The sequence below is a fragment of the Camelus bactrianus genome, chromosome 20 (assembly GCF_048773025.1).
Source record: "Camelus bactrianus isolate YW-2024 breed Bactrian camel chromosome 20, ASM4877302v1, whole genome shotgun sequence".
In the NCBI taxonomy this organism is placed as follows: domain Eukaryota; kingdom Metazoa; phylum Chordata; class Mammalia; order Artiodactyla; family Camelidae; genus Camelus; species Camelus bactrianus.
Genome location: NC_133558.1, coordinates 18,151,321 through 18,176,237, shown reverse-complemented (window position 1 = coordinate 18,176,237; position 24,917 = coordinate 18,151,321). Strand labels below are relative to the sequence as shown.

At 35.3% G+C, this 24,917-nt stretch overlaps 1 protein-coding gene across 4 annotated transcripts in view; it reads left to right on the top strand.

Annotated features, from left to right (window-relative positions):
* LOC105084114 (olfactory receptor 2B2) overlaps positions 1 to 20,232 on the top strand; it is a 120,660-nt gene extending 100,428 nt beyond the window's left edge. For 2 of the 4 annotated variants that reach the window (XM_074348272.1, XM_074348275.1), the window contains 2 exons: positions 9,182 to 14,399; positions 16,795 to 20,232. In XM_074348272.1, the coding sequence (XP_074204373.1) occupies positions 16,820 to 17,761 (942 nt within the window). In that variant the 5' untranslated portion in view covers positions 9,182 to 14,399; positions 16,795 to 16,819 and the 3' untranslated portion in view covers positions 17,762 to 20,232. Of the gene's footprint in view, positions 1 to 3,626; positions 14,400 to 16,794 lie in introns of those variants that run through there. The other 2 variants (XM_074348273.1, XM_074348274.1) reach the window with 2 other exon arrangements.
* Positions 20,233 to 24,917: the final 4,685 nt, after the last annotated feature.

The window sequence follows — 24,917 nt, the reverse complement described above, 5'->3', positions numbered from 1 at the left end:
GAACTCCACTTCCTGGAATCCTACATTGATTATTTTATTCATCTGCTTCTTATGGTCCCATAGAACTAAGTGATTTTATATCTTCTGTGATACTTTGTACTCTCAATTATTTGGCAGTGGTTTTATGTCTTAGGGTGAGTGTATTGCCTAATGTAAAGCTAACTAAGGGCAAAGTTTCATTCTAACACTTCTGCATGTTTTCCTGAGCAGTTAGTAAGAATTAATAGAATTATGACTCTTATTAAAAGGGAATGCATTATATCTCTCAGGTACATTGGGGCACAAAATAAAGTTCAAATCTACTGCTCTGAGAATACTTTGCCATAACTAAACCATGTTGTGGCATGTGTTCCCAACAACACTTTTAAAATTTTGTACATTAAAACTCTGACACTTATTGGAAATTCTAAGATTGTCAAAGTCATCACTCTAGAGGCTGCAACAAGCTTCTATGGTGGTGATGAATGGATGTGATAATATCTAGGTGTATAGACAATCCACTGATTGGATAACTGAGGACCAACACTTATAATCAAGACAGCATTAAGGGCTTTCCTCCACCTCTTGTAAAATGGAAATTTAAAGTATATATACATATTATACAATGGTTACGAAAAAACATATATGTACAAATGAACTTAGAAGGTACTGATGATAGTGGATGTCTCTGGAGAAGAAACTAGATCAAAACCTGTGACTTTCTCTGTATTTATAATGGCTTATTTCTTTACAAATAGCTAGAAGGAAGTATGACCATAAGGAATAGCTATTAATTCTGGATGGTGGAGTATGTGTATTTTTTCTGCTAGTCTTTATAAGTTTCTGTATGCTTAAAGTATCTTAAAATATCTCAAAATATAAAAGAAAAAATAAAATAACAATATGAATACAAACCATTTAAATATTAATGTAACTAATATTTATGGATCTCATGAGCTAGGCACTAATGTTGACCATTTGACATAGTTTACCTCATTTTATTCTCAACGTAGCCCCAGGAGGTCAGCAGTTTAATTATTCAACATACAAATTAAGCCACTGAGGCCAAGGGAATAATGAAACAAACTGCCCCAGATCACAAAGCTGGTACATGGAACTGACTGAGACTCCAGCAATTTTACTCCAGATATGACTCTACTAATCTTGAATCTAACTGTAGAGTTAAGAAAAACAACAATTATACAAATCTGTATATGAAGAAAATAAAAAAGTTGTAAAACTGAGATTGTAACTATTTATTCTGATTTGTTGCACAAACTTTAATATATTTTATTACTTATAAATTGAGTAAGGCAGGTAGCTTTCATGGTAGTATAAGCAAAGATAAACAAGTCATATTTTTATTCAGAAAATGAGAAATACAGTTAAGATTTGCCTGCCAGGATGTGTTAATTCTGTATACATTGGGCACAGAAACAGAGTGATCCTCAGCCTGGAGTCATCTGGCCCTACTGGAAGGGAATGGAGGGTGACTGTGATGGACAGTGACTGTCTCATTCCACAGTTAACATACTCTGAATTTTCCCTCTGTCTGTGTAAGTATCTGTTTGTATGTGTGTTTGTGAATGTTTTTCAACTATAGAGTACAAACCCAAATTATTTTATTTTTCTTGTTTCTCAAGTCAACCAAATGTCCCACAAAGGATGAGAGTATTCAACTAAAATTATTCTAATGAATTTTTCATTCTGATTCAAAGTTTTTCTGGTGGTTAAACCATCCATCCATTGTCTGCCTTTCTCCTCATATTATCACATCAATATTTAATCACTGCTCTTGTTTACCAAGCCTTCCTTTTGTGAGGGCTACATTCTTGCCTTTCTGAACTTTAAAGAACTAAATAACTTACCAGATTTGACTGCAACCTCAGTAATGCCATGTCCACAGTTCCTTCTCCTTCTTAGGCTTTCACTTGGAAGTCCAAGTGAGATGACTAGAGTGAAAACAAGTAGAAGAGAAGGATGACATGTAGGAGATCTATGAGAAGGGAAGAAGATAAGGAGGCAACTGTTGCCAGCAGAGGTGAATCTGAATGAAGAGAGAATGTTGATGAGCACACAATAGTTAAACCACGTGAGGACCCCAAATATCCACATACCCCCTTCCACCCTAGATACAGAGCTAGATAAGGAGCAGGCTGAAGGAAGCGGGGGGTATCTCTGGTGCACATTCAGCACAGGGAACACTTAAAGACCAAAGGATTCACGTGTGAAAAGGAAGAACTTTATATGGGTTTTAGAGCTGATGTAGGATTAAATACTTCTTTCTCTGCCTCCCCCTATGGAGTAAAACTTTTTCAAAAATTCCCTGAACTGATTATCTCTAACAAGGGTTGGGAAAGCATATGATATTCTCAGAGGAAGTATCACTCTTACCAACACAAAGACACACACATACACAAACTATTTCTCTCTCTCTCTCTCTCTCACACACACACATGACAGATTTATCCAAGAGAGAGACTTAGAGAGAGCACCAAATCTTCCTCACTGGGTCTCATCAAGACAAGTAGTTGGTGATAAGCATTAAGGCATGGAATGTGGCCACCTCCTACTCAATTCAGAATAGAACCTAGAATCAATGAAAACATGTGCAAGGATCTACCACTTGTTTAGGGCATACTGTGCAGAGAAGTACTAGTATTCATATTCCTTTACTGTTTGTTTACTTAAGGTTAATTTTCCATGCAACTTTAGGGTCCAAAATAATAAAGTTTAACTTGAAAAAAGAGAGATCAATTTTGACATTTAAAATTAATACAAAAACAAAAACAAAAACAGGCCAAAAAATTAAAATAATTTCATTTCAATTTGCTTGATTTGGTGTAAAATTATTAAAACTATCTCAAGAAAGTTACTGATAAATGACTTCAGCTGAGTAATTAGAAATAAATGAGCATGTTTTAGTTAAAAAAAGAAAAAATAACAGTATATATGTGGTATTTCAGATGACTGTCTCTTACAATCGTAAGGTGAACAATACAGAAACAACTACATCTCAAAAGCATGTTTTCTATATTTAGCTGTCAAAGGCTTCTATGGGAGATGAATCTCACATTTCACCTCTACAACTAGAGATTTTAATTGCTATACATGAGATACTACATATAAATGTGCTTTGTACATTTAAAATATTTTTAGATTTTAATAACCATTATTATTAGTATCCCATGGCCAACTAACTTCAGTTACCACTTCTGTCAAGTAAAAAACAGAATGTATCTGGTCATTATCATGTCAAGTACTATGCTTTAAATGTAAAAATTATTCTCATATAATATAATCTTAATATACTAATAATATTAGTAGAGATGGAATATACTAGCTATAAACAATGATAATGTTATTTCCGTTAATTTATAAAAAATAGCATACAATGACTTTTGTCTGTCAACAAGTACTGAAATACATAGATGAGCAATCAAAAGTAATCAGTATTAATTCTTTATTGCAGCAAACTTCTTGGCACAGTGGATGAGCCATTCCCTTGAGAGTTGCTTCTTATACTTACATTAAGTTATTAGCCTATATTACCATATCAACCTAATACTTTCTCATGGAAGCTAGGCAGCAATACCTAGAGAATTTAATGCTCTCAAGAATTTCCTATCTGAGATAATAAGCCCCTCTGAGAAATGAAGGAGATGAGAGCCTCATGGAGTACTTAACTCAAAGAAGGATGTGGAATTGTTAGTCAAAGAAGCTTGAAAAGCAATTAAAAAAATTTTTTTGTTATCTCACTTCTATCCTTTTTCCTCACACCTGCCCATCACCAACCCTAACCCATTACAAATACCTTTAAACTTGTAACTGATGGAAATACCATAGTTATAGAAACCAATTTTCTGTGAAATAAAATAATACAATCCAAAGTTACAAGTGATAACAAGAGATACTTCCCAGTTGTGATATGACATCATAGAATGTTATCAGAGAAAGAGATGACTTTTTTTTCTTGTTTTGTCAAAATGTAATAATACTATGTATCACTAAGGGATATAACATTTTGCATTTCTTTTTTTTTTTAGTTGAAAGACAGTCAGTTACAATGTATCAATTTCAAGTGCACAGCACAATGTCCCAGCCATATATATATATATACATACATTCATTTTCATAAGAAATGACATTTATAAGTCTATGTCAGTCATCTCTTCCATCAAATGCAATTACCTTCAGACAAATTCTCTTTTACTGTAATTTAATGTGTTATCATTGTAGCTTTTGTGGAAGTGAATAACAGATTATTTATCAAATTTTATAGATTGTATTCATAAAATTTGATGTCAAATATTCATCACTTCTTTACACTTTATTTCACAAACCTGCTGTCTTGATTTTCACCTCTTTGTGATTTTTCCAGTCTCTAAGTCTTAAAATATTACAATTTTCCTGAGCTATCTCTTTCCCTGAATGCTCATATTCAATAAGTTTCTAAGCCTAACCATAACATGTCTTTCATACCTCATTTTTATTTCCACTTCTCTTGCCCTAGCCCAGTACCTCATTAACTCTTGCCAGATTTTTTACAAGAGCCTGTTCATTAGTTAGTCTCTAGAATCTTGCTACTTAAAGTCATCTTTCACTTCGCTGCAGAAGGAGCCTTTCCAAAATACAGGTGTTGCATTGCCAGTACTGAAAGTCCTGACGTGGCTCGTTGCCTAGAGAAATATACATAGATTTCTGAATATTGATGCTGGTTCTGGACAAATTTACATTTCCAGCTCTATCTAAAACAGCTTCTGTTTCTTTATACTCCAAGTGCATTCAACTACTCACTATTTTCCATAAATAATGGAAAGTTGAATTATCTCTGGAAAATAATTTGGAGTAAAAGGGAGGGAGAATAGCCTTTGAAGATAGATTGGCTCAAACTCCAGCTGAGAAACAATCAATGCAGGCTTAAAGCCTAGAAAGCCTCATTTACTATCACTGGGAAGAAAAATTACCTTGAAGAGCTTTTGTAAAAGTTAAATAAGGTAAGAAATATTAAATATTAAATATTGGGCATTGTCCCTGACATAAAGTAGATCTTTAATAATTGTGATTTCTAACTATGTGCCTTCTTGCTTATCACATTCTCTCAGAAGGGAATATTCATTCTATTAAAAAGAATACTAAAGTAATCAAGACTCCGTTGAAATATTCTTCTTGGAAAATACTCTCATTCCTCTTTGTTGTATTTGGCTGTTCTTTCATCTGAATTCCAGAAGCTCATTATTTGCAGTTCTATCACACTCTTAATGCACTTTTTAAACTCTATCTTGGATTTCAGTTAATTTTTTTTAACTTTAAAAGATGGATTATTAGGAGAGAATTCTTAATTAAGTGAATAAAACAGAGGAAATGAAAAAATTTAGAGGGGTTTAGCAAAATGAGAGAACTAAAATGTTTATTGTGATTTATATGTGAAGGGATATGGAAGTAAAAGTAGAGGACAGTAAAGTGGAAGAAAAAGAAACCCTTGTGTGATCTACTTAAAGGGTATCTTGAAGAAACCCCTTGGTTGAAAATAATGTCATCTTGCGCTCTGTTGTCCATTCATACAAAGTCAAGTGTACAATAAAAAATTACTACACATGAAGGGGGTGGGTATTGCTCAGTGGTAGAGTGTACGCTTAGCATGCATGAGGTCCTGGGTCCAATCCCCAGTACCTCCATATAAATAAATAAATAAATACAAACCTAATTGCCTACCCCCAAACAAACAGACAAAAATTACTACACATAGAAAGAAGCAATGCCATATGACCAGTAATCAAGACTTTTTTTTAAAGGCCATAGAATGGGACCCCTAGATAATTTAAATTCTGCAATTAGTAGACAAATATTTGAACATAGCTATGATTAGTTTGTTAAAGGAAAACAGAGACAAAAAAGACAAACTCATGAGAATTTCACTAGAGACTTAAAACATAAAAATAATAGAATGCACATTCTAGAAGTAAAAAGTAAAGTAACAAATTAAAAACTCGCTTTGAGTTTAACAGCGTAACATAGGAATAGTGACTGGCAGTAGAAAAAAAACAGTAACACCAAGAAAGAAAAAAGAAAGGAAACAAATTATGAACATAATGACATACAGGTCATACACAAGTAGTTTAAGATATAAATAATTAGGGTGTCAGGAGAAGTGAGAAAGAATGGAGCAGAAACAAAATATGGAAGATAATGGCTAAGAATTTTCTAAAACTAATTAGAAACATCATCTAACATACTAAAGAATTTCAGTAAACTCTAAGAAGGATAAACTGAAAAATAAGACTACATAAAGGTATTATGTTTATTTTCTTAGACATAATACCGAAAGCATGATTCATAAAAGAAAAAAATCTATAAATTGGACTTCATCAAAATGAAAAACATTTGCTTTGTGTAAGAATCTGTTAAGAGTATAAAAGACCAGCTCTAGACTAGAAGAAAATATCTGCAAACCATATATCAGACAAAAGACTCATAATTAGAATGCATAAAGAACTCTCAGTACTCAACAATAAAAACAAATAATGCAATTAGAAAATGGGCAAAAGACATAACTGACATTTCACCACAGAAGAAATATTGATGGCTAATAAGTGCACAGAAATGTGTTCAACATCATTAGCCATTTGGGAAATACAAACTAAAATTATTATGAGATATCACCATATATTTAACTAAGAGAGCTAAAATTAAAAATAGTGTTAACACCAAATGCTGACAAGAATGCAGAGAAACTGGACTCATATATTGTTGTTAGTTTCCACTCTGGAAAATAGCTTCTTAAGAAATTAAACATATACTTACCATATGACCCAGCTATTGCACCTCTGGACATTTATCCCAGAAAAATGAAAACTTACACTCACACAAAACTTGTGGTTTATAACAGTTCTATTTGCAATAGCCAAAATGTAGAACTAACCTAAATGTTCTTTGGTGGGTAAATGGTTAAGCAAACTAAGCTGCATATATACCATGATTACTATTTGACAATAAAAAGGAATGAATTACTGATACATGCAACAGTTTAGATGGATGTCACCGGAATTAAGCTGAGTGAAAAAAAATTTCAAAAGGTTGCATACTATTTGATTCCATTTATATAACATACTCAAAATGACAAGATTATGGAGATAGTGAACAGATTAGTGGTTGCCAGGAGTCAGGGATGGGGATTGAGGGGAGAAAGAGATGGGTGTGATTATAAAGGGGTAACATAAATAAGAGGTATTTGTAGTAGTGGAACAAATGTGTATCTTGATTGTGGAGGTGGTTTCACAAATGCACAGAACTACACACACACACACACACACACACACACACACTGACACTGGTGAAATCTGGAAAAGATCTGTGAATTGTACTAACGTCAGTTTCTTGCTTTTGACATTGTACTACAGTTACTTGAAATGTTCCCAGTGGAACATTTGTTACACATGACCTCTCTGTATTACTATTTTTGCAACTTCCTGTAAATCTATATTTTTCCCAAAATAAAAAGGTTTAAATTTTTTTAAAATAAAATCTGTATGAATTAATATTGAGTGTTCCAGGTTATATTGTTAACTGAAAAAAGCAAAGCTCAAAGAGTGTCTATTGTATGTTATCTTTCATATAAGAAAGAAGGGGATATAATAAAATATCCATATACCTGCTGTTTTGTGCAAAAGGAAATACAGTAATGATAAACCAGAAACTAAAGAGATAAACCAGAAGTTCATGACACTGGCTACCTATTAGGTATAGATGGTATACCTACCATGTATAATTTATATTTCTCAAGAAAATTCAGAAAGTAGGACTTTATGTAAGGTACTCTTTTTAAGCAATAATTTAAGGTGTACTACCTTTCCATTTTCCTTACTTAGTCATTCCTTCCCGAAGATGGCTTGGGCAGTGAGGATGGGGGATTGCGTAGGGATGGTAGGGAGCGCTGAGTCCTAGGATGCAGCTCCTTCCAATGACTGCAGCGTATTAGGTGTGCACCAAGTGTGTGAGGAGAGCAGCTTTGCACCATGAGGCCTGCCAGGTTTGTGACTGCCTTTAATCAGGCCTGAAAATTATACAAATGACTTTGGCCTTGAGCCTGACTCCTCAATCATCAGGGTTGCATTCTTTCCAGAAGCTTCAGGATAGAATGTTTTCTTGCCTTTTCTAGCTTCTAGAAGCCATCTGCATTCCTTGGCTCATGGTTCATCTTCCATCTTTAAAGTCAGTAGCATAACATTTTCCAATCTGTTTTTCTAACTTGGACTCTTCTGCCTCCCTATTACAGGACCCTGGTGATTACACTGGCTCTGCCCAGGTAATCCAGGATGATCTCCCCATCTCAAGATCCTTACTTAATCACATTTGCAAAGTCCCTTTTACCATGTAAGGTAACATATTCTGAGGATTAGGGTGTGGACCCCTTTGGGGGCCATTATCCTGATGATCACACTTACTACAGGGTTTCATTCTGAGAGGTGGAGCGCAACATGGAGCACCTTGCCTTTTGCTTCTCCACCTCCGTGTGAATTGCCTTCCTTCCCTTTGAAGTCTCAAACCACTACCCCCAACATCCTTTTTGTTTTTAAATGAAGATGATATTTAAAGTGAGAGTGTTGACCATTTTGGTCAGTCACTCAATTTCCCTGGATCTCTCCCACGTATACATGTTATTAAACTTCTGTTTGATCTTCTCCTGTTAATCTGTCTCATGTCAGTTTAATTCTTAAAGCAGTCAGAAGAACCTAGAAGGCAGAGAAAAAATTCTCCCTCCCTGACATTATTCAGATTTTATCTATTCCACTTAATGAATTACTGTTTCTTATAAGATATGGAAGAAAATGCAATTTGAATAATTTCTTCATTCATACTTATTATTCTTTTTCTGTATTTTATTAATTTTCCTTAAAGTTTTTCCTGAGTTGTTTTTTAACAAAGAAATCCATAAATGGCAATGAAAGTTATTCTTTGTATGTACAAGTCAGGGGTCTATAATTTCTCACTTGTTTTATTTGAACATTGCAAAACATCTTTCAGATTTCAGTTGGCTTTATCAATTTTTTGAAAAAATTATTTCTATTCATTTGTTTTCTGAATTCTTGTTTAAGTCTCTGAAAATATACTCCTTCATTAATTGGAGTCCTTACAGTGATTGTGTATCCATTTTGAGGCTTGAACAGCTGTGTAATAACTATCCACTGTCCACATACTTCAGGTGATTGGCATCATCAGACATCTTCACATTCTGGCCCTGCACCTTCTGTCATGATGCTGGTAAGTCAGCAGAGCCAGAAGTTAGAGTGTTCCTAGAAGCCATTGCTACACCAGGAGGGCTTACAGCAACTAACCTATATATAGAAATGACTGTGAACTTCATAACCATATCCCTGAAACACCTTTCTCTTAGTCAGATGACAAAAATTCTCAAAGCTACTTCATTACCAAGTCGCGTGAGAATTACTACAGAGGGAAGTTGGAGTGGAAAAGTGAATAAGTCTTTTTTTCTCCCTACAAATTTTACAAAACCATATGTTTATTTGAACACATTGCTAGGATTCTCCCTTCCCAGAGTCATGGAAGGGGCCCATGCAAGTGATAGACTATGAAGATTAACCTCCATCAGTTTCATGGTAAACACATCTCTGACCTTGCCCACAAAGAGCCACCACACCAGCAAAATCAGTGCTATTAATTACAAACTTAGCTCAAATCTGAATCAAGAATTCTGCTTCCAAGCAAGTTAAAATAGCTTTTAGAAGTCATCAAGAACTTGATAAGCCATAGTAGATACTAAAAAAAAAAAAAAAAAGAAATCACTTGTGTAAAATATCAGAGAGCCGCTGAAACAACAGACAACAAGGTTAATATTCAGTTAATATTCCATGTAGTGAAGAACTGTGAAAAAGTGAGCTGAACTTGTTTTTTCTCTGAAGTTGCTGTTTATGGTTGTAAGCAAGAAGCTGATAATTTATCTTTACCTGGTAAAAGTGCTACTGCATAGGTCATTGGACCTGTGCCAGAGTCCTAGCCTGGCAAAGATCCGGAGGGTTCTTTTACTGCTCAGATTTGCACAGCCAATAACAAAACTGATGCTGAGACTGGAACAGCACAATCTTTATTCAATGGCCAAAGAATGGAGAAGCGGGAACTTAGTTCACAAATCAACTTCTCAACCCCGTTCGGTTGGAGACACAATATATATAGGAAGGTTGAGGTAAAAGGGAGGGAATTAGAAAGAGTGAGAGGAATATTCATCTGATAACAAGGATATAGTTTGGACCCAGAACTGATGCAGCACTTCTTGTCAGTCCTTGTATGGGCTTTTCTGGTTATTGTCATGGCAGTTGTCAACTGTCTTCGCACTGGTGAGTGTGTCTTTTAGCATGCTAATACACTATAATGAGCATGTAATAAGGCTCAATGTCAACTGGAAGTTTTCTGCCATCTTGGGCCAAGCTGATTTTAACCAGTTCTTGTTTTTCTCTTTGCAGCTTCCTCCTGAAACAGGTAAGAGCAATTGGTTTCCATTCGAGGGAGGGGCAGGAGTATGATTCTGAAGCAACAGCCTTGGTAACGGAAGGACCATTAATAGGGATAGAGGGGGGAAAAGGATAGAAATCTGTCATTCTTGTATAGCTAAAGTGACAAAAATGAATTGAAGGCCTAAATACAAGGCAGTTTTCCCCTAAAGGTATTCAACAAGCCTTTAAACAGGGAGGGAAATTCAAAAGCTGTTCCAAGACCTCTCTAAAACACAGCTGAATTTTCATCAGTCTTATGGTACTGAGGAGTTAAAATTTATGACTAACCCAGAGGATTGACCCTAGTTAATATACTAGTCTCTTGGTTGAAAGACCTTGGGAACTGTACCATAAGAGCAGAGATAACTTGGGTGGGTTATAGCTCTGTGGTAGAGCATGTGCTTAGCATGAACAAGGTCCTGGATTCAATCCCCAGTACCTCTATTAAAAAAAAAAAAAGAGCAGGGATAATCTTAATCCCATACCCTCATTTTGCCCCTCCCCCTTCCCTCTCTGGTAACCACTAATTGTTCCCTTTATCTGTGAGTCTGTTTCTGCTTTGTTATATATATTCATTTGCTTTATTTTTTAGATTCCACATATAAGTAATAACAGAGTATTTGTCTTCTCTGTCTGATTCATTTCATTAAGCATACTACTTTCTAGGCCCATTGATGCTGTGACTAGCAGATTTTCATTCATGTTTCATGCTTATATGTGTGTGTGTGTGTTTGTGTGTGTGTTATATATAACTGAGTAATATATATATTTATATCCAAAGAAAATGAAAACACTAATTCAAAAAGATATGTCCATCCCATTGTTCATAGTGGCATTATATACAATAGCTAAGATTTGAAAGCAACCTAAGTGCCCATCAACAGATAAATGGATAAAGAAGATGTGTATTAAACATGTGTTTCTTTTGGCAACATGCAATTAAATGAAGAAACCACTCTGATGACTATCCTTATTTGGAGCAAGCTTCAGCATTCCTTTTTATTTCTTAGAATACTACCACTCTCTTGGGAGTCTAGTAATAAGAGCTCATTTTAAACTTTAGTCGAATTTGAATACGTCCCTACCCACGTTTCCTCCTAGATCTCCCATCATCTCCAGTCTTTTTTAGTTATTATAACATTTCTCTTACTGAAAACATAGCTGGTTTGCTTAACTTTCTGATGCAGACTTTGATTCCTTGCCTACTGTACTATTGCAGACTTCTGTTCCAATATTCAATACTTCTTCTGTTAAAAAAAAAAATTCAGACAACCAGAGAAAACCATACCAAATAACCTTATTCTAGAACTTCTTTCCAAGCAAAAGAAGAGAGCTACACTAATTATATAGATTTCTGAAAAACGAGTCTTAGTGGTAAGAATGGAGGCATATGACTCTTTGGTAGTAGTGCCAGAAGGAAAAAAAAAAAAGAACAAAAGTGGGACTTCCACGTTATATAATCAGTTTCCCAACACATTCTATTTTAACCTGTCTAAGCCTCTGTTTCTATATATGTGTATCTTTGGAGATAAGGAACCACTGTCTGACAGGGCACTTGTGAGGACTGAGTGAAATAATTCTTTCAAAGGACTCAGCACTGGTGTCTGGATAATAATAACAAACTCAATACATCCTTCTCTATTTCCAGAACCTGGATAAGTGCATTACTTGGTAATTTTTAAATGTAAGGACTTCTGAAACAATTTCAATTTATATATGCTTGAGCCATTCTGCAGAATAAATATTTACCTTTATTCATATTTTCTTTAGACCTTTGTTTACTTTCTTTTTAAACTGTGATTTTTGTTCATTTAAATTACAACTTGTTAAAAAATACTGTAAAAAAAATTCACACCCTAGTTCAATTTGTCACCTGATCATTCCCAACCTTACTCCTACTCTAGTGTCAGAAGTAACCATTGCTAATAATTAAAAACAAATTTCAATCTACAAAAAGTCTCAATTTGTTTTCTTTTTTAGTTTTTCTTCATGCACCTTTCTCCTCCAGATAACGCCTCTGCCCTTTCCCCTTTTCCAGGTTATTCATGCTAATTATCTAAGAACTAGGCTTTCTTCTAATTTTATATATATATATAAAGTTATATATAAATAATTATATGTATAAAATTTCTATATTAATTCTTCTAATTTATATATATATATATATACTTTCTCATGTGATCTCATACAGATACAGATTACATAACAAAATCGTATTTTGGTATCTTGATTTATTGTTTTATAAAAGTAGAACCATGTTATGTACGTATTTCAGCATTTTTGTTTGCTCATTCAGTAAAATCTCAGGAAAACATCTCCAAGAATGTGTTAGTGCGATAATTTCTTGTTTCAGATGAATGAATAGTTCTCATTTAGTGAATCTATTAATTATTTAGTAAATTTCCTATCAAGGACCCTATATTTTTCTTTATCTTTGGTCATTAAAACATGTCTATATCAAACATTATTGTCCATTTGTCCTTATACACTGTTAGATTCCTTTCTATGGGGATAACTCCTTGGAGTAACAGCACTGAGCTGAGAATTTATATAGTTTTTAGAAGCCTTTGCCATATTTTCCCCAAGAAAACACTTTGAATTTCCACCAGTAATCTGTGAGTAGTCTTTTTCCTTCATTGTCATTAGCAATAAGATTCAATTCTTCTTTTGCTTCCAGTCTGGTGAATGTGAAGAGCTTTATCATCATGAATTTCTCTACTTGAGAATTTGGCCATATTTTCTCATATCTATTAGTTTTTTGGATATGCTATTGTCTAAATTGTCTATTACTATAAGTGTTTTCCTATTGGGCTATTTGTGTGATTTCTCCCTAAATTTGTTAAAATTCTTAAATCTTTTTTCAGAATTATAAATATTTGTCTTCCAAATCTATTCGTCTGGAAAAGAAATTGTAATGAACCTGTATATGGTAGCACATGAAAAAATAAAAATATATTTTGGCTGGATTAAATAGTATAATATAAAAACATTTAAATCTTATAAGACAATCTATATAATCTTGAGTTGAAGAAGAATTTAGTTACTAAGCCTGGAAATTTTAAAGATCCATGAAATAAAAGATAGATAAATTGGTTCTATATTAATTTTTAAAAACTGCTTTATGTAAAATGTATCATAAACCAAGTTAAGCAATTTTCTTAAGATAAATTAAAAAGAGGTCTCTTCTGTTACAAATCAAAGGCTTGGTAGCATAATCTCAGATGGAATCTCAGAGAATTTACACATGAGATAAAAATTTCTTCCTGAGAGAAGTAATTAAGTAACATTATAGAAAACTCAATGAGTAGTTTAAAAAACTAATCCTTACTCAATAGCACAAAATCCAAACTGTTCTTGATAAGGTATTTTTGTCCCAACTGTCACTCCTTTTGTCTTAGAAAAAGTTGAAGATTCAGCCCCTAGAGAAAGGATTTGCTTAGCAAATCAATGATGAAGGAGGAATATTGCTTCGTGGAGATCTCCTCCCTCTCTCTTCCCAGTGGGTATGTCGTTAATTACTATAAACTATAGAGGAAGACTTTTACACTTCAGCGTTTGAGATTTCTGCCAGAGACCAAAAAATATTGATAAAGTACATCCATTTGCGAAACTGGTTGGAAAAAAAAATCTGAAAATAGTGGTTGATGCTCTAATTCCAAGTGATGTGATGCCAGAAGACCATTCTGATCATCTGTAATACTTCCTTCTTATCTTCCAGTTAACTCTGAATGGAGACATCATGACTTGCCATGTTTTGAATGTAACTAAAAGAAGTTGAATGAATTTCAACTCAGTTTTACAACTCAGTAACATATGAAGATGTCACTGTATCTGTGAACTTTAAATTAGTCCTATTTGAATTCAAGTTTTCTTGGACATAAAATTGATCTCTTGCCAATGCTTAAGATGGAGGTAAGTAGAAAACATGTTTTAGAATTACTAAATAAAATTACACTAAAATTTGAGTATTCTAAGCACATATTTCATGGACTGTTTATATTTCAAATCTCAGCAAAGACCAACTTATCTGTTAGGAAAAATCTGATTCATTTAGCTTCAGTTTCTATAAATCTTTATATGTAACATGTATATTATAATTATAATTATAAACTTTAATATATATTATGTTATGAATATATATTATTTATATATACAAATTGTATTTTATATTATATATTATGCACAAATATATACTTTGAATATATTTATATAATCTATGGGAAATAAGAACTTTAGAGTGGGTCAGTCTTAGGTTCTAATTTTTAGTCTGCTATTTACTAGCTCTAGGACCTCAGGAAAGTAATTTCTCTAAGCATAATAAATTCAGTTTCTGCCTGCAAGTTAACCTTTAGTGAACTGGAAAAAAAATTTGACACTCTTTCTTGTACTGATAAACCAATGTACAATATATTAGATGTGTGAAAGATTACTCCTATTATTCATTTTTATACTCCAGCAAGAATATGGTATCTAGGTGTTGTTTGGAAGCCTATCTCATAGAGATAGAAGATAATTTAAGAAAATATAACAGTAAACAATTTTTATGCTAAAAGGACATTATCAATCCCATAGTGTTACTGAAGGTAAAACTGATATCCAAATCTATTAATTAACTTGCCCAATTATACAATGATTTACTGGCTGATTTGAGATTAAACTCATCACTGCTCTTGTCTCAATGCTCTTTCCATAGTGCAGCTTAAAAAGATGCTTCCAAGACTCTGTTGAACCTTATCTTTTTGCATGTTCAAGGTCAGATATGGGAAAAGAGAATGATGTAGAGTGTGATAGAAGATCAACAGATCACAGATAAAATTCGTTGATATCTCATCAGCAGCTTTCCAAAATCCTTTTCTTTTATCAACTTCCATTGACTTCTGTTTTAACCCAGTATGCTCCCTTTCTGACCCCTTGATATATCACACAATTCAAATGTTTTATTCTGCTGCCCAATTAAATGCTACTCAAAATGAGATAAACATTACCTTGAGATTCTGGCCATGTACTTTCACTCAAAAGCAGAGGAATCTGCTCAGTGGCCTTTAAGGAATTAGCCACAATTGCAAGCAAATGGCACAGATGTCAATGGGTAATACTCAGGAGCCTATCCGATATAATTTCAGAGCTGCAGATAAGGACATCCCAGGTTTTTGTTCTTTTGGTTTAGTTGTAAATAAATACTTCAATCCTAACATTGGAGATATGAATCAGAATTCAAATTACTTAGAAACTTTGAAAATGCAAAAAATACCACAACTTCTTAATCTAAAGATACGCTTTCAAGAGTGGATGAATATTTGAGGTTGTGTTTGAAAGATGGGTGAATGTACCAAAAAAAAAAAAAAAAAAAGAGTAAAGCAGAATTCAAGAATTCAATGCTCTGAAATCTCCCAAGTTTCCTCTCCTCATTGCTTTCTGGCTCTATTATTTTTATTTCTTATTCTGCTCCAGTGCCTTCTGCTAGAGTGATAAATAGTTTTCCCCTTCCTGTGCCCTCACTGATTACAGAACATGAGAGGATATTACATATAACAGAAGTCATGAACTACTATATTGAGACAAAAGCAATTTATTACTTTTTTAAGTACTCTATCTCAATTGATTAAAAAAGAATTAACAGACTTCCTCTTTCTATAATCTTCTACAGAGAGGGCTTCTTTGGCTGAGTTCTAGGAAGTAATACCAGATCTCAGGCTGGTCAGGAAAGGCCCTTGGCCTGTGTGAAAAAAGAAAACACGGGCAGTGTCCTCAGGGATGAGATACTTCCTGAGTAATAATATAAGGATTGTCTCCTTTGTATTACAGCTAGAGAGGTCTTATATCTTATCCAAACAGGAATACTGAGAATGGAAGCAGCTCTTTTTGTGGGCTGAGATTTACACAATTTTAACTGATTCACACAATTTTAACTGATTCACACAAACAGGAAATCTCATTGGCATTAAGGAGAAATTAGAATGAATTCAAAGGGCAAGAACTGTGTCTACATCTACCTAACAGTAGGCACCTAGGTAAAAAGAAGTGAGAACAATGAATTTACAAACTAACAAAAGATCAAAGGATAAATTCTGTGAATGTGGAAACTGATGATATACTTTAAAATTTTGGAAATTTATTTTGCTAATACACTGTTACTAAAATAGAAACACTTGAAATACTTGGGAAGATAAGTATTTATAATTTTGTCAACATATTTTCACGTTATTAATGGCATCAGCCTGTAAATTTATGCAAATTTTAGCAAAGTGATTATAACTAACTGACAGTAAGTAAATGCGTTTGTTAACTTACTGACTTTATATTTCAGGGAACCAAGAGTTGAACTACTTAACATGAATAGGATAAATGAGAGTGTCCCCCAAGAGTTCATCCTCTTAGGTTTCTCAGATCGACCATGGCTGGAGCTTCCACTCTTTGTGGTGTTCTTGGTTTCCTATATGTTGACTATCTTTGACAATCTGGCAATAATTCTCGTGTCACGTCTGGATTCCAAACTCCATACCCCGATGTATTTTTTTCTTACCAATCTCTCACTCCTAGATCTTTGCTACACCACAAGCACAGTTCCACAGATGCTGGTGAACATATGCAGCATCAGGAAGGTGATTAGTTATGGTGGCTGTGTGGCCCAACTTTTCATTTTCCTGGCCTTGGGTTCCACTGAATGTCTCCTCTTGGCTGTCATGTCCTTTGACAGGTTTGTAGCTATTTGTCGGCCTCTCCATTACTCAGTCATCATGCACCAGAGGCTCTGCCTACAGTTGGCAGCTGCATCCTGGATTAGTGGCTTCAGCAACTCAGTATTGCAGTCCACTTTGACCCTTCAGATGCCACTCTGTGGTCACAAAGAAGTGGATCACTTCTTCTGTGAAGTCCCTGCTCTGCTCAAGTTGTCGTGTGTGGACACAACAGCAAATGAGGCTGAACTATTTTTTATCAGTGTGCTATTTCTTCTAATACCTGTGGTACTCATTCTTATATCATATGCTTTTATTGCTCAAGCGGTGTTGAAAATACAGTCAACTGAAGGTCGGCGAAAGGCATTTGGAACATGTGGCTCCCATCTGATTGTGGTGTCCCTTTTTTATGGCACTGCTATCTATATGTACCTGCAACCACCATCCCCTGCCTCCAAGGACCGGGGAAAGATGGTCTCCCTTTTCTATGGAATCATCACACCCATGTTGAACCCCCTTATATACACACTTAGAAACAAAGATGTAAAAGGAGCGTTTAAGAGGTTGATTGCAAGGATTTTCTTAATCAAGAAATAGGAACACCCAAATGATAGGTCTTGTAAAGACTTGAAGTTTACATATTTTAATAATTTAAGTCTCCCAAGTTGCTTTAGTCTGGCTACTCTAAGAAAGAAATATTACAGGGATCTTCCTCAAATAAAATGTCATTGATAGAAAACTACACTTATTTCCTACTGCCTAAATGTATTCATTGCACAAGTCCTGAGCACTGGTCTGTTATGATCCCCTAAAACAGTGTAACCTTAAAATACTTAAAGTTTCAAGCTTTATAGTACTGGTTTATATACTTAATGAAGATTCTTAGACTTCTCTGAGACTAGAATGAAAGCTTAGGAAAAAAAACATTTTTATATACATGCAAATACACTCACACAAACCATCCTCACAAATTTATTCTCAGTTATTAGAGATATAACAGAAGTCCATAAAACCATCCATAGCCCCCTCCTCTTAATTGTAAATATTACATTAGTAAATGTAGATATAACATTAGTGTTAAATTTTTTACACTATTTGCACATCAACACAATATTTGTGTTCCACAATGATTTTTCTTCTACAGTTTTACCCAGATCTTCTCTTGTTTCTGTACTTTCCACTTATCCTAAATTAAAGTGTCCTATTTTATTTTGCCTACCAAATGGATTTGTAGCTATACTTTAGATTTGAGTCACACACTCTTTTTTTTGAAAAAAATTTTCGTAATTCCCCTACTGCCTATGTTATTGCTCTCCCTTTAACCCCTAAAGCATTAGAGTCTAAATCATAAAAATAGCACATTATATAATGATGTCCTTCACTTGTTTAATGCATTTTTTTAATGCAAGAAGAAAAGCTTATTATGTTAGTTCCCTTGAGGTAGCATAGACTGTAATTTATACTTCTTCCATATGGCCTTTGGACTCATCAAAGTGCTGAGGAAAATACTTGCACACTGTGAATTGGTTATTTGGTTGATTTTATGAATAGTTGCACTGTAATCATTTTAACTGCTTCACTATCCTTTTTCTAATTATTTCTTCTACTAAATATATTATAAAAACAGAAAATAGAATAACTGAGAAACACAATTAGCATATTTCTCACGAAGATCTTACAGTAATAAGGTGCATTTCTGCCTCAATGTAATTTTCTAACACAGTATGGTGGATCTTAAAACTTTAACGTATATCAGAACCATCTGGAGGGCTTTTAAAATCCACATTCACTGGGAGTCACTTCACCTCCACTCCCAGATTTTCAAAGGCCGTAGGTCTGGGGGGAGGAGGTTGGATATTGCATTTCTAATGAATTTCCGGGTAATTCTGAACAGAGACCACGCTTTAAGGACTGCTGTGCTAGTGTTTAAAATGAATGCAGAAAATGTTTTGCTGATATTGGGACTCAAGGTGGGCCACCTCAAAATATACCACAATGGCATGTTAATTACTTTGAGTTGAAGTTGCTTGAGAAACAGCAGATGCTAGAAGGAAACTCTGACCCTTCTCTCTTCCCTTGAAAACAGGGAGTAAATCTCTCATGTGAAAGGTGTACTCCCACATCTGGAGGTAGCAAGATCACCAGAGAGGAAATTCAGGGCTGAGATGCCTGTATAAACAAATTGATAATAAAGTATATAAATTATTGGCTTCAATTCTAGGATTCACATTTTAAGAAATACATTTAAAATTAAAATGCTTCTACAGAATGATGACTAGAGAATTGAGGAATCAGAATATCATGCCTCTGGAAGAATTACTGAAGCCATAGATTTGTTTAAAATGGAGTAGAAAATGCTTTGTCAAAGTATGATGCAATTGTTCTCTTCAAATATTTAAAGGGTAGTCATGCAGAATATTGTTTGTTCCATAAGGGATAGAATTCATACTAGTGGGTAAAAATAAAGCCGATTTTAATATGATATAAGAAAGGACTCACAATACAATTTACATTATACCACAATGAAGTAGTTAAACATTTCTGGCAATGTGGGAAAAAACAAATCTATATAAACTAGAGATTGAATTAAATAGTCTACCTAATGCTTTTCCTCTTTATAGTCTGTTTTAGAAATTTTCTGTAGTTAAATGGTTTGTCACAACAATTTCTGTTAATGACCAAAAGAACAAAAGTAGACACAGAGAAAATGATAGATATAACCAAGCCTTTGGAAAGAATGTCATGTAGAAATTGAATTGATGTTCTGGCTCCTAAGTAAAGAGCTAGGTGGAAGCTACTCTGATTCAACATATGGGAGTCAACACTGCAAAAAAACAAAAATAGGAAAGTTTGAATGAATAAATATCTCTGTGGAGATAGGATTTTCAATACTGGAGGGAAGTTGGATTACACGGTTTGTAAGATTATTTCTAACCCAAAAAGTCTTTGACTGTGTCGACAACAATATAGGGGAATTTGGTTAGACATGAAAAATAATTTCCTGAAAATAAAATTTGTGATATAATAGACTATGTAAATAAAGATACAGTGAAATGTTTTCTCTCACAGTTCTGGAGGTTAGAAGTCTGAAATTAAGGTGTCATGAGGTCATACTCCCTCTGGAAGCTGGGGAGGGGGTGGAGGAGGGGAGGCGGTGGAGGAGGCGAGGGGGTGGTGGGATCTGTTCCTTGCTTTTTTGAATTTCTAGCTGCTGCTGGCATGCCTTGCTGTCATTGTCTTGTGGTCACATCACTCTCATCTCTACCTCCATTTTCATATCTCCTTCTCCTCTGTGTGTGCCTCAGTCTAACCTCCCTCTGCCTCTTTCTTACAAGGAGACATTTGATGGCATTGAGAGCCCACTGAGACAATCTAGGATAAATTTATCTTCTCAAGATTCTTGACTAATCGCATTTTTTGCCATATAAGGTAACATGCACAGGTTCTGGTGATTATGAGGTGGACATATCTTTTGGGGGGTCATTATTCAAGCTGCTACATCATTTATAACATTCAGGGTGATGTTGCCCATTTTCCCCTGAAAAAAGGAGACTAACATTAGGTTTTGAGGATTTTTTTTTTTTAGATTCTTAATCAAATTAGCAAGAATGTAACTTTACTCCTACTCCTAAAGTCATCACTATCTTGTTATCATGAGAATTTTTAAACTATATGTATTTTCTTTTTTGAAACAATAGAACAGATAGATTATATCACTTTTCAATACACGTTGAATTGGTCATTGGGCAAAAGTTGGTGGAAAAGTTAAAGCTCTTTTGTGCAGATATAAGCAATCCATACCTTTGATTTTTTTAAGTTAAGTGAATATTAAAACCATATAGATAGTAGTGATTAGAAAGACAATGGAATTTGTATATTTGTGTGTAATTTAAATATAAACACAAAATATACTGTTATATATACCATCTTTCACTTATCTTTATTATTTATATTAAAATAACAATCATATTTCCATAAATATGTCACATTTTTATCATTTTACTCCATTTTCAGTACCAAAATGTGCCCCAATTATACTCTAATGGAAAGATACAGATTGTCAGATTGGGTAAAAAAACAAGACTCATATACTGCTTATAAGAAATACTTTAAATGTAAAGACACAATTGGGTAAGTAGTACAAGTTTGGAAAAATGGATGCCATTATAACACCAATTAAAAGAAAACTGGATCAGGGGAGGTGGGTATAGCTCAGTGGTAGAGTGCATGCTTAGCGTGCATAAGGTCCTGGGTTCAATCCCCAGCGCATTAAAAAAAAAAAAAAGGATTGACTGTCCAGTGTTACTTAATAAAGGGCTCCTATCTATAAAAGAAAAAATATACTATTACATTTTTTTTAAATGTGTTTAATATTGTAAGATGGAGGGAAAATGTAACCATGCTGATGTTAGGAATCAATGTTTTCATTATGATACAGATATAACTAATAAAGTGAAACACCTTAAATTTAAAATTAAATAAAAATAATATGAACTGATGCATTTAAAAATATATATCATCTAGCTCTGTCCACTGAATGGCCTAGAAGTATGACATGAACATTTTATTAACATATAACATATTATTTGCATTTTAAAACTTATAACATTTTATTAGCGATAATGATGCTGAGAACTCAGTTCTCTGATACTGTTTGCCACTAAAAAGAATAAGAACTTCTTGAAGAAATAACTTATGTCATGTATGAAACAAGGAAGGTAACTGGTGAGCCTGGGACATTTTATTGTGCCAGAAAAGGACATTAGGGACATCTTGAAAAACCTCCCTAAGCCCAAAGCATCCAAAATAATGATGAATGTAATTAATTGAAGTAAATTAATGTATTGAAAATTCCAGACTCTCTTGATGATACTTTAAAAAAAAAAAAAAAGCAACATGGGAAATTTTATGTGTATTTCAGAGAAACCAGATAGCCATTCCATTAAGGAAAGCTCTACTTTACTGAAGGCTACCAATTAAAAATATAGGAGAAATTAAATAGTGAATTACCACTCTGCAACCCACAGTGAAAATATCGGCTCTGGCCAAGAATAGTGTTAAAATCGTTGGGTGTTTGGATGATGGTGTTACGGAAACGACATGGCAGTCAAGAAACAATCACCACTCGGAGGGTTGGAGTACTCAGATGTATTACGCCGGTGGGCTCAGAGGGGCTTCTGCTCCAAAGCTCTGAGCACCTTCAAGATGTGCACATGAGGTTTTATAGGGTAAAGTACAAGCTTGGGGTATTCGGCCAATAGGCATGGAACAGCTTTAGCAGCAGCAGCATCACAAAAGTGGAGGCGGGGAGGCAGCAAACCAACATTCCAAAGCCACATATGTATCTTTGAAAATCCAGCTAGCTAGCAAAAAAACATGAACAGCAAACCAACACTAATTAACCTAGATTTACAAGTTAGTCCAGCGGAACTCGGATCAGTATTCCAATACTTAGACTTGTTAGCCCAGCCCAGCCTCTCCTTCACATTCCTAGACTTATGAGTTATCTTGTCAGACCAGCCCGGTTTTTCCTTCACACCTTCAGATTAAAAAAACTTCTTTTAGCATTTCTTGTTCAGCGAGTCTGCTGGCGATGAATTCCCTTAGCTTTTGTTTATCTGAAAATGTCTTTATCTTACTCTTGTTTTTGGAGAAGAGTCTCAGTGGATATAAAATTCTCTGTCTTAGGAGCTCTCAGACTTAGTGGATTAAAAAGCATACATGAATACCACTGTTGACCTTGAAAAGCCCAAAGATCCAGTTATTTTACCAGCAAAATGAATTTATTCAGGAATAGCAGAAAATTGCCACTGGGACAAACAAACTGGCAAACCACAGGGAAGTCCAGAGAACAGAGGAGAGAGGCTTGCTTTCACAGGGGAAAGGAGGAAATGAAGTGGTTCTTCATTGGCTGCAGGAATTGTGGTGGTTCTTCATTGGCTGCAGTCTGTGGGCAGCTTGTTGTCGCTGGGTCAGGAGGAAATCTTTCTCCTGCTGGGGTCTGAAAGCTGTGGCAAGTGGTACACATGGGAGAGGTCCCATGCGAGCAATAAATCTTTCTCCTGATCTCTGGCTTGGTTATGTCTTTTGGCTCGACACCCACCAAGAGGTGAACCCAGCTTCCAGATGTAGAAAGAAACCCCTTTGGTGCTTTTCTTTTCTGACTAAAAGCAGAGAATTCTGCCAACTCAGCACAGACATAAGATCTAAACTCACGAGTTAAACACACCTTTAAAAATTCACCATTACTCAAAGCCCAGGGCACTAGTGTGCTGTTTCTGACCATCTCCCATTAAAGTCTAGGGTGGGAGAGTCTTAACATGTGGATTTGAGATGAGGGAAGGGGGCAGGGCCCAACCATTAAAAGAATGACACAGCAATTAGCACCAAGATAGGGGAAGATTCAACTCCCAGTGTGAAGGAAAAGCGGGCTGGGCCTACTCGCAAATCTAAGTGTAACAAGTGTTGGATTACTGATCTGCGTTCTGCTGGGCTAACTCGTAAATCTAAGTTAATAAGTGTCGGTTTGCTAATTCCCTGTTCACGTTTTTTTTTTTTTTCTGCTAGCCAGCTGGATTTTCAAAGAGACCTATCTGGCCTTGAAATGTTGGTTTGCTGCCTCCCTGCCTCTACTTTTGTGATAATGATGCTGCTAAAGCTGTTCCCTGCCTATTGGCCGAATACCCCAAGCTTGTAATTAACCCTATAAAACCTCATGCACACGTCTTGGAGGTGCTCAGTGCTTCGGAGCAGAAGCCCCTCTGAGCCCGCCGGCATAATAAATCTGAGTACGCCAACCCTCTGAGTGGTACTTGTTTCTTGGCTGGCCTGTCATTTCTGTAACACCAGTAGATGTTGAGGCCCCAAGATGGTGGGAGATTCGGACTCCAGTGGACCTTGAGCTTCTTTATACACACTGTAATGTATCAGCACGGTGAAGGACACACCCGCAGGCGCCATAACAGTTCCAAGTCTAACCATGAAAGGTCAAAGAGAGGGCAGTGGCCCGTTCCTGGGAATCCTAGCCCCTTTCCCAAAGTAGTTGGAATAATCCTCTCACTTGTTAGCATATAAAAACTAGCAGCATATAAAAACTAGTAACACCCATACCTTGAAGCCTCTCTTACTCCCCCACCTTCTGAGATGGCCGGCACTCTGTGGAGTGTGTATCTACTTTTACTTTAAACTGAACATACAACCCTGCACCTCTTGGCCTTTCTCTTGCCTTCTAGGTTAGCCTTCACTGTGTTTGAAGTGTTCATCTCTCTAAATAAATCTACTTACTCAAGTATGGCTCACTCTTAATTCTTTCTTGAGAGAAGCCAAGGACCCTGACTTGGGGTGCATCCCAGGGACTCCATGGAGACCTGGAACACGACCATGCTCTTGTGCCCCATTTTCCGGTATCAGTGAGAGATTTTGACAAACTCTTTAGAAGCCTGTGCACACACCCCTACATTTGCATTCAATTTCAGGTTTAGGGCTAGTCCCTGATTCAGTAGTTCTGCGGTCTCTGCTCTCCCTCTTTTAGCCTGAAAAGTGGTCCTCATTAAGTACCATCCTCTCCATGCATCTTATGTGTTCATTCCTACCCCTATGCTCCTCAGGAACTGCAGCCTCTCCTTTATGAAGGTCCTACTTTGAGGTTCAGCTTAGATTAGTGGTGAGGGTGGATGGGAGCTAATGTGTAACTAGGTATAGCTCAACCTACATTCCTTAAAAATTGTGCCCAAGGCCCTGCCTGCCTGCCTCC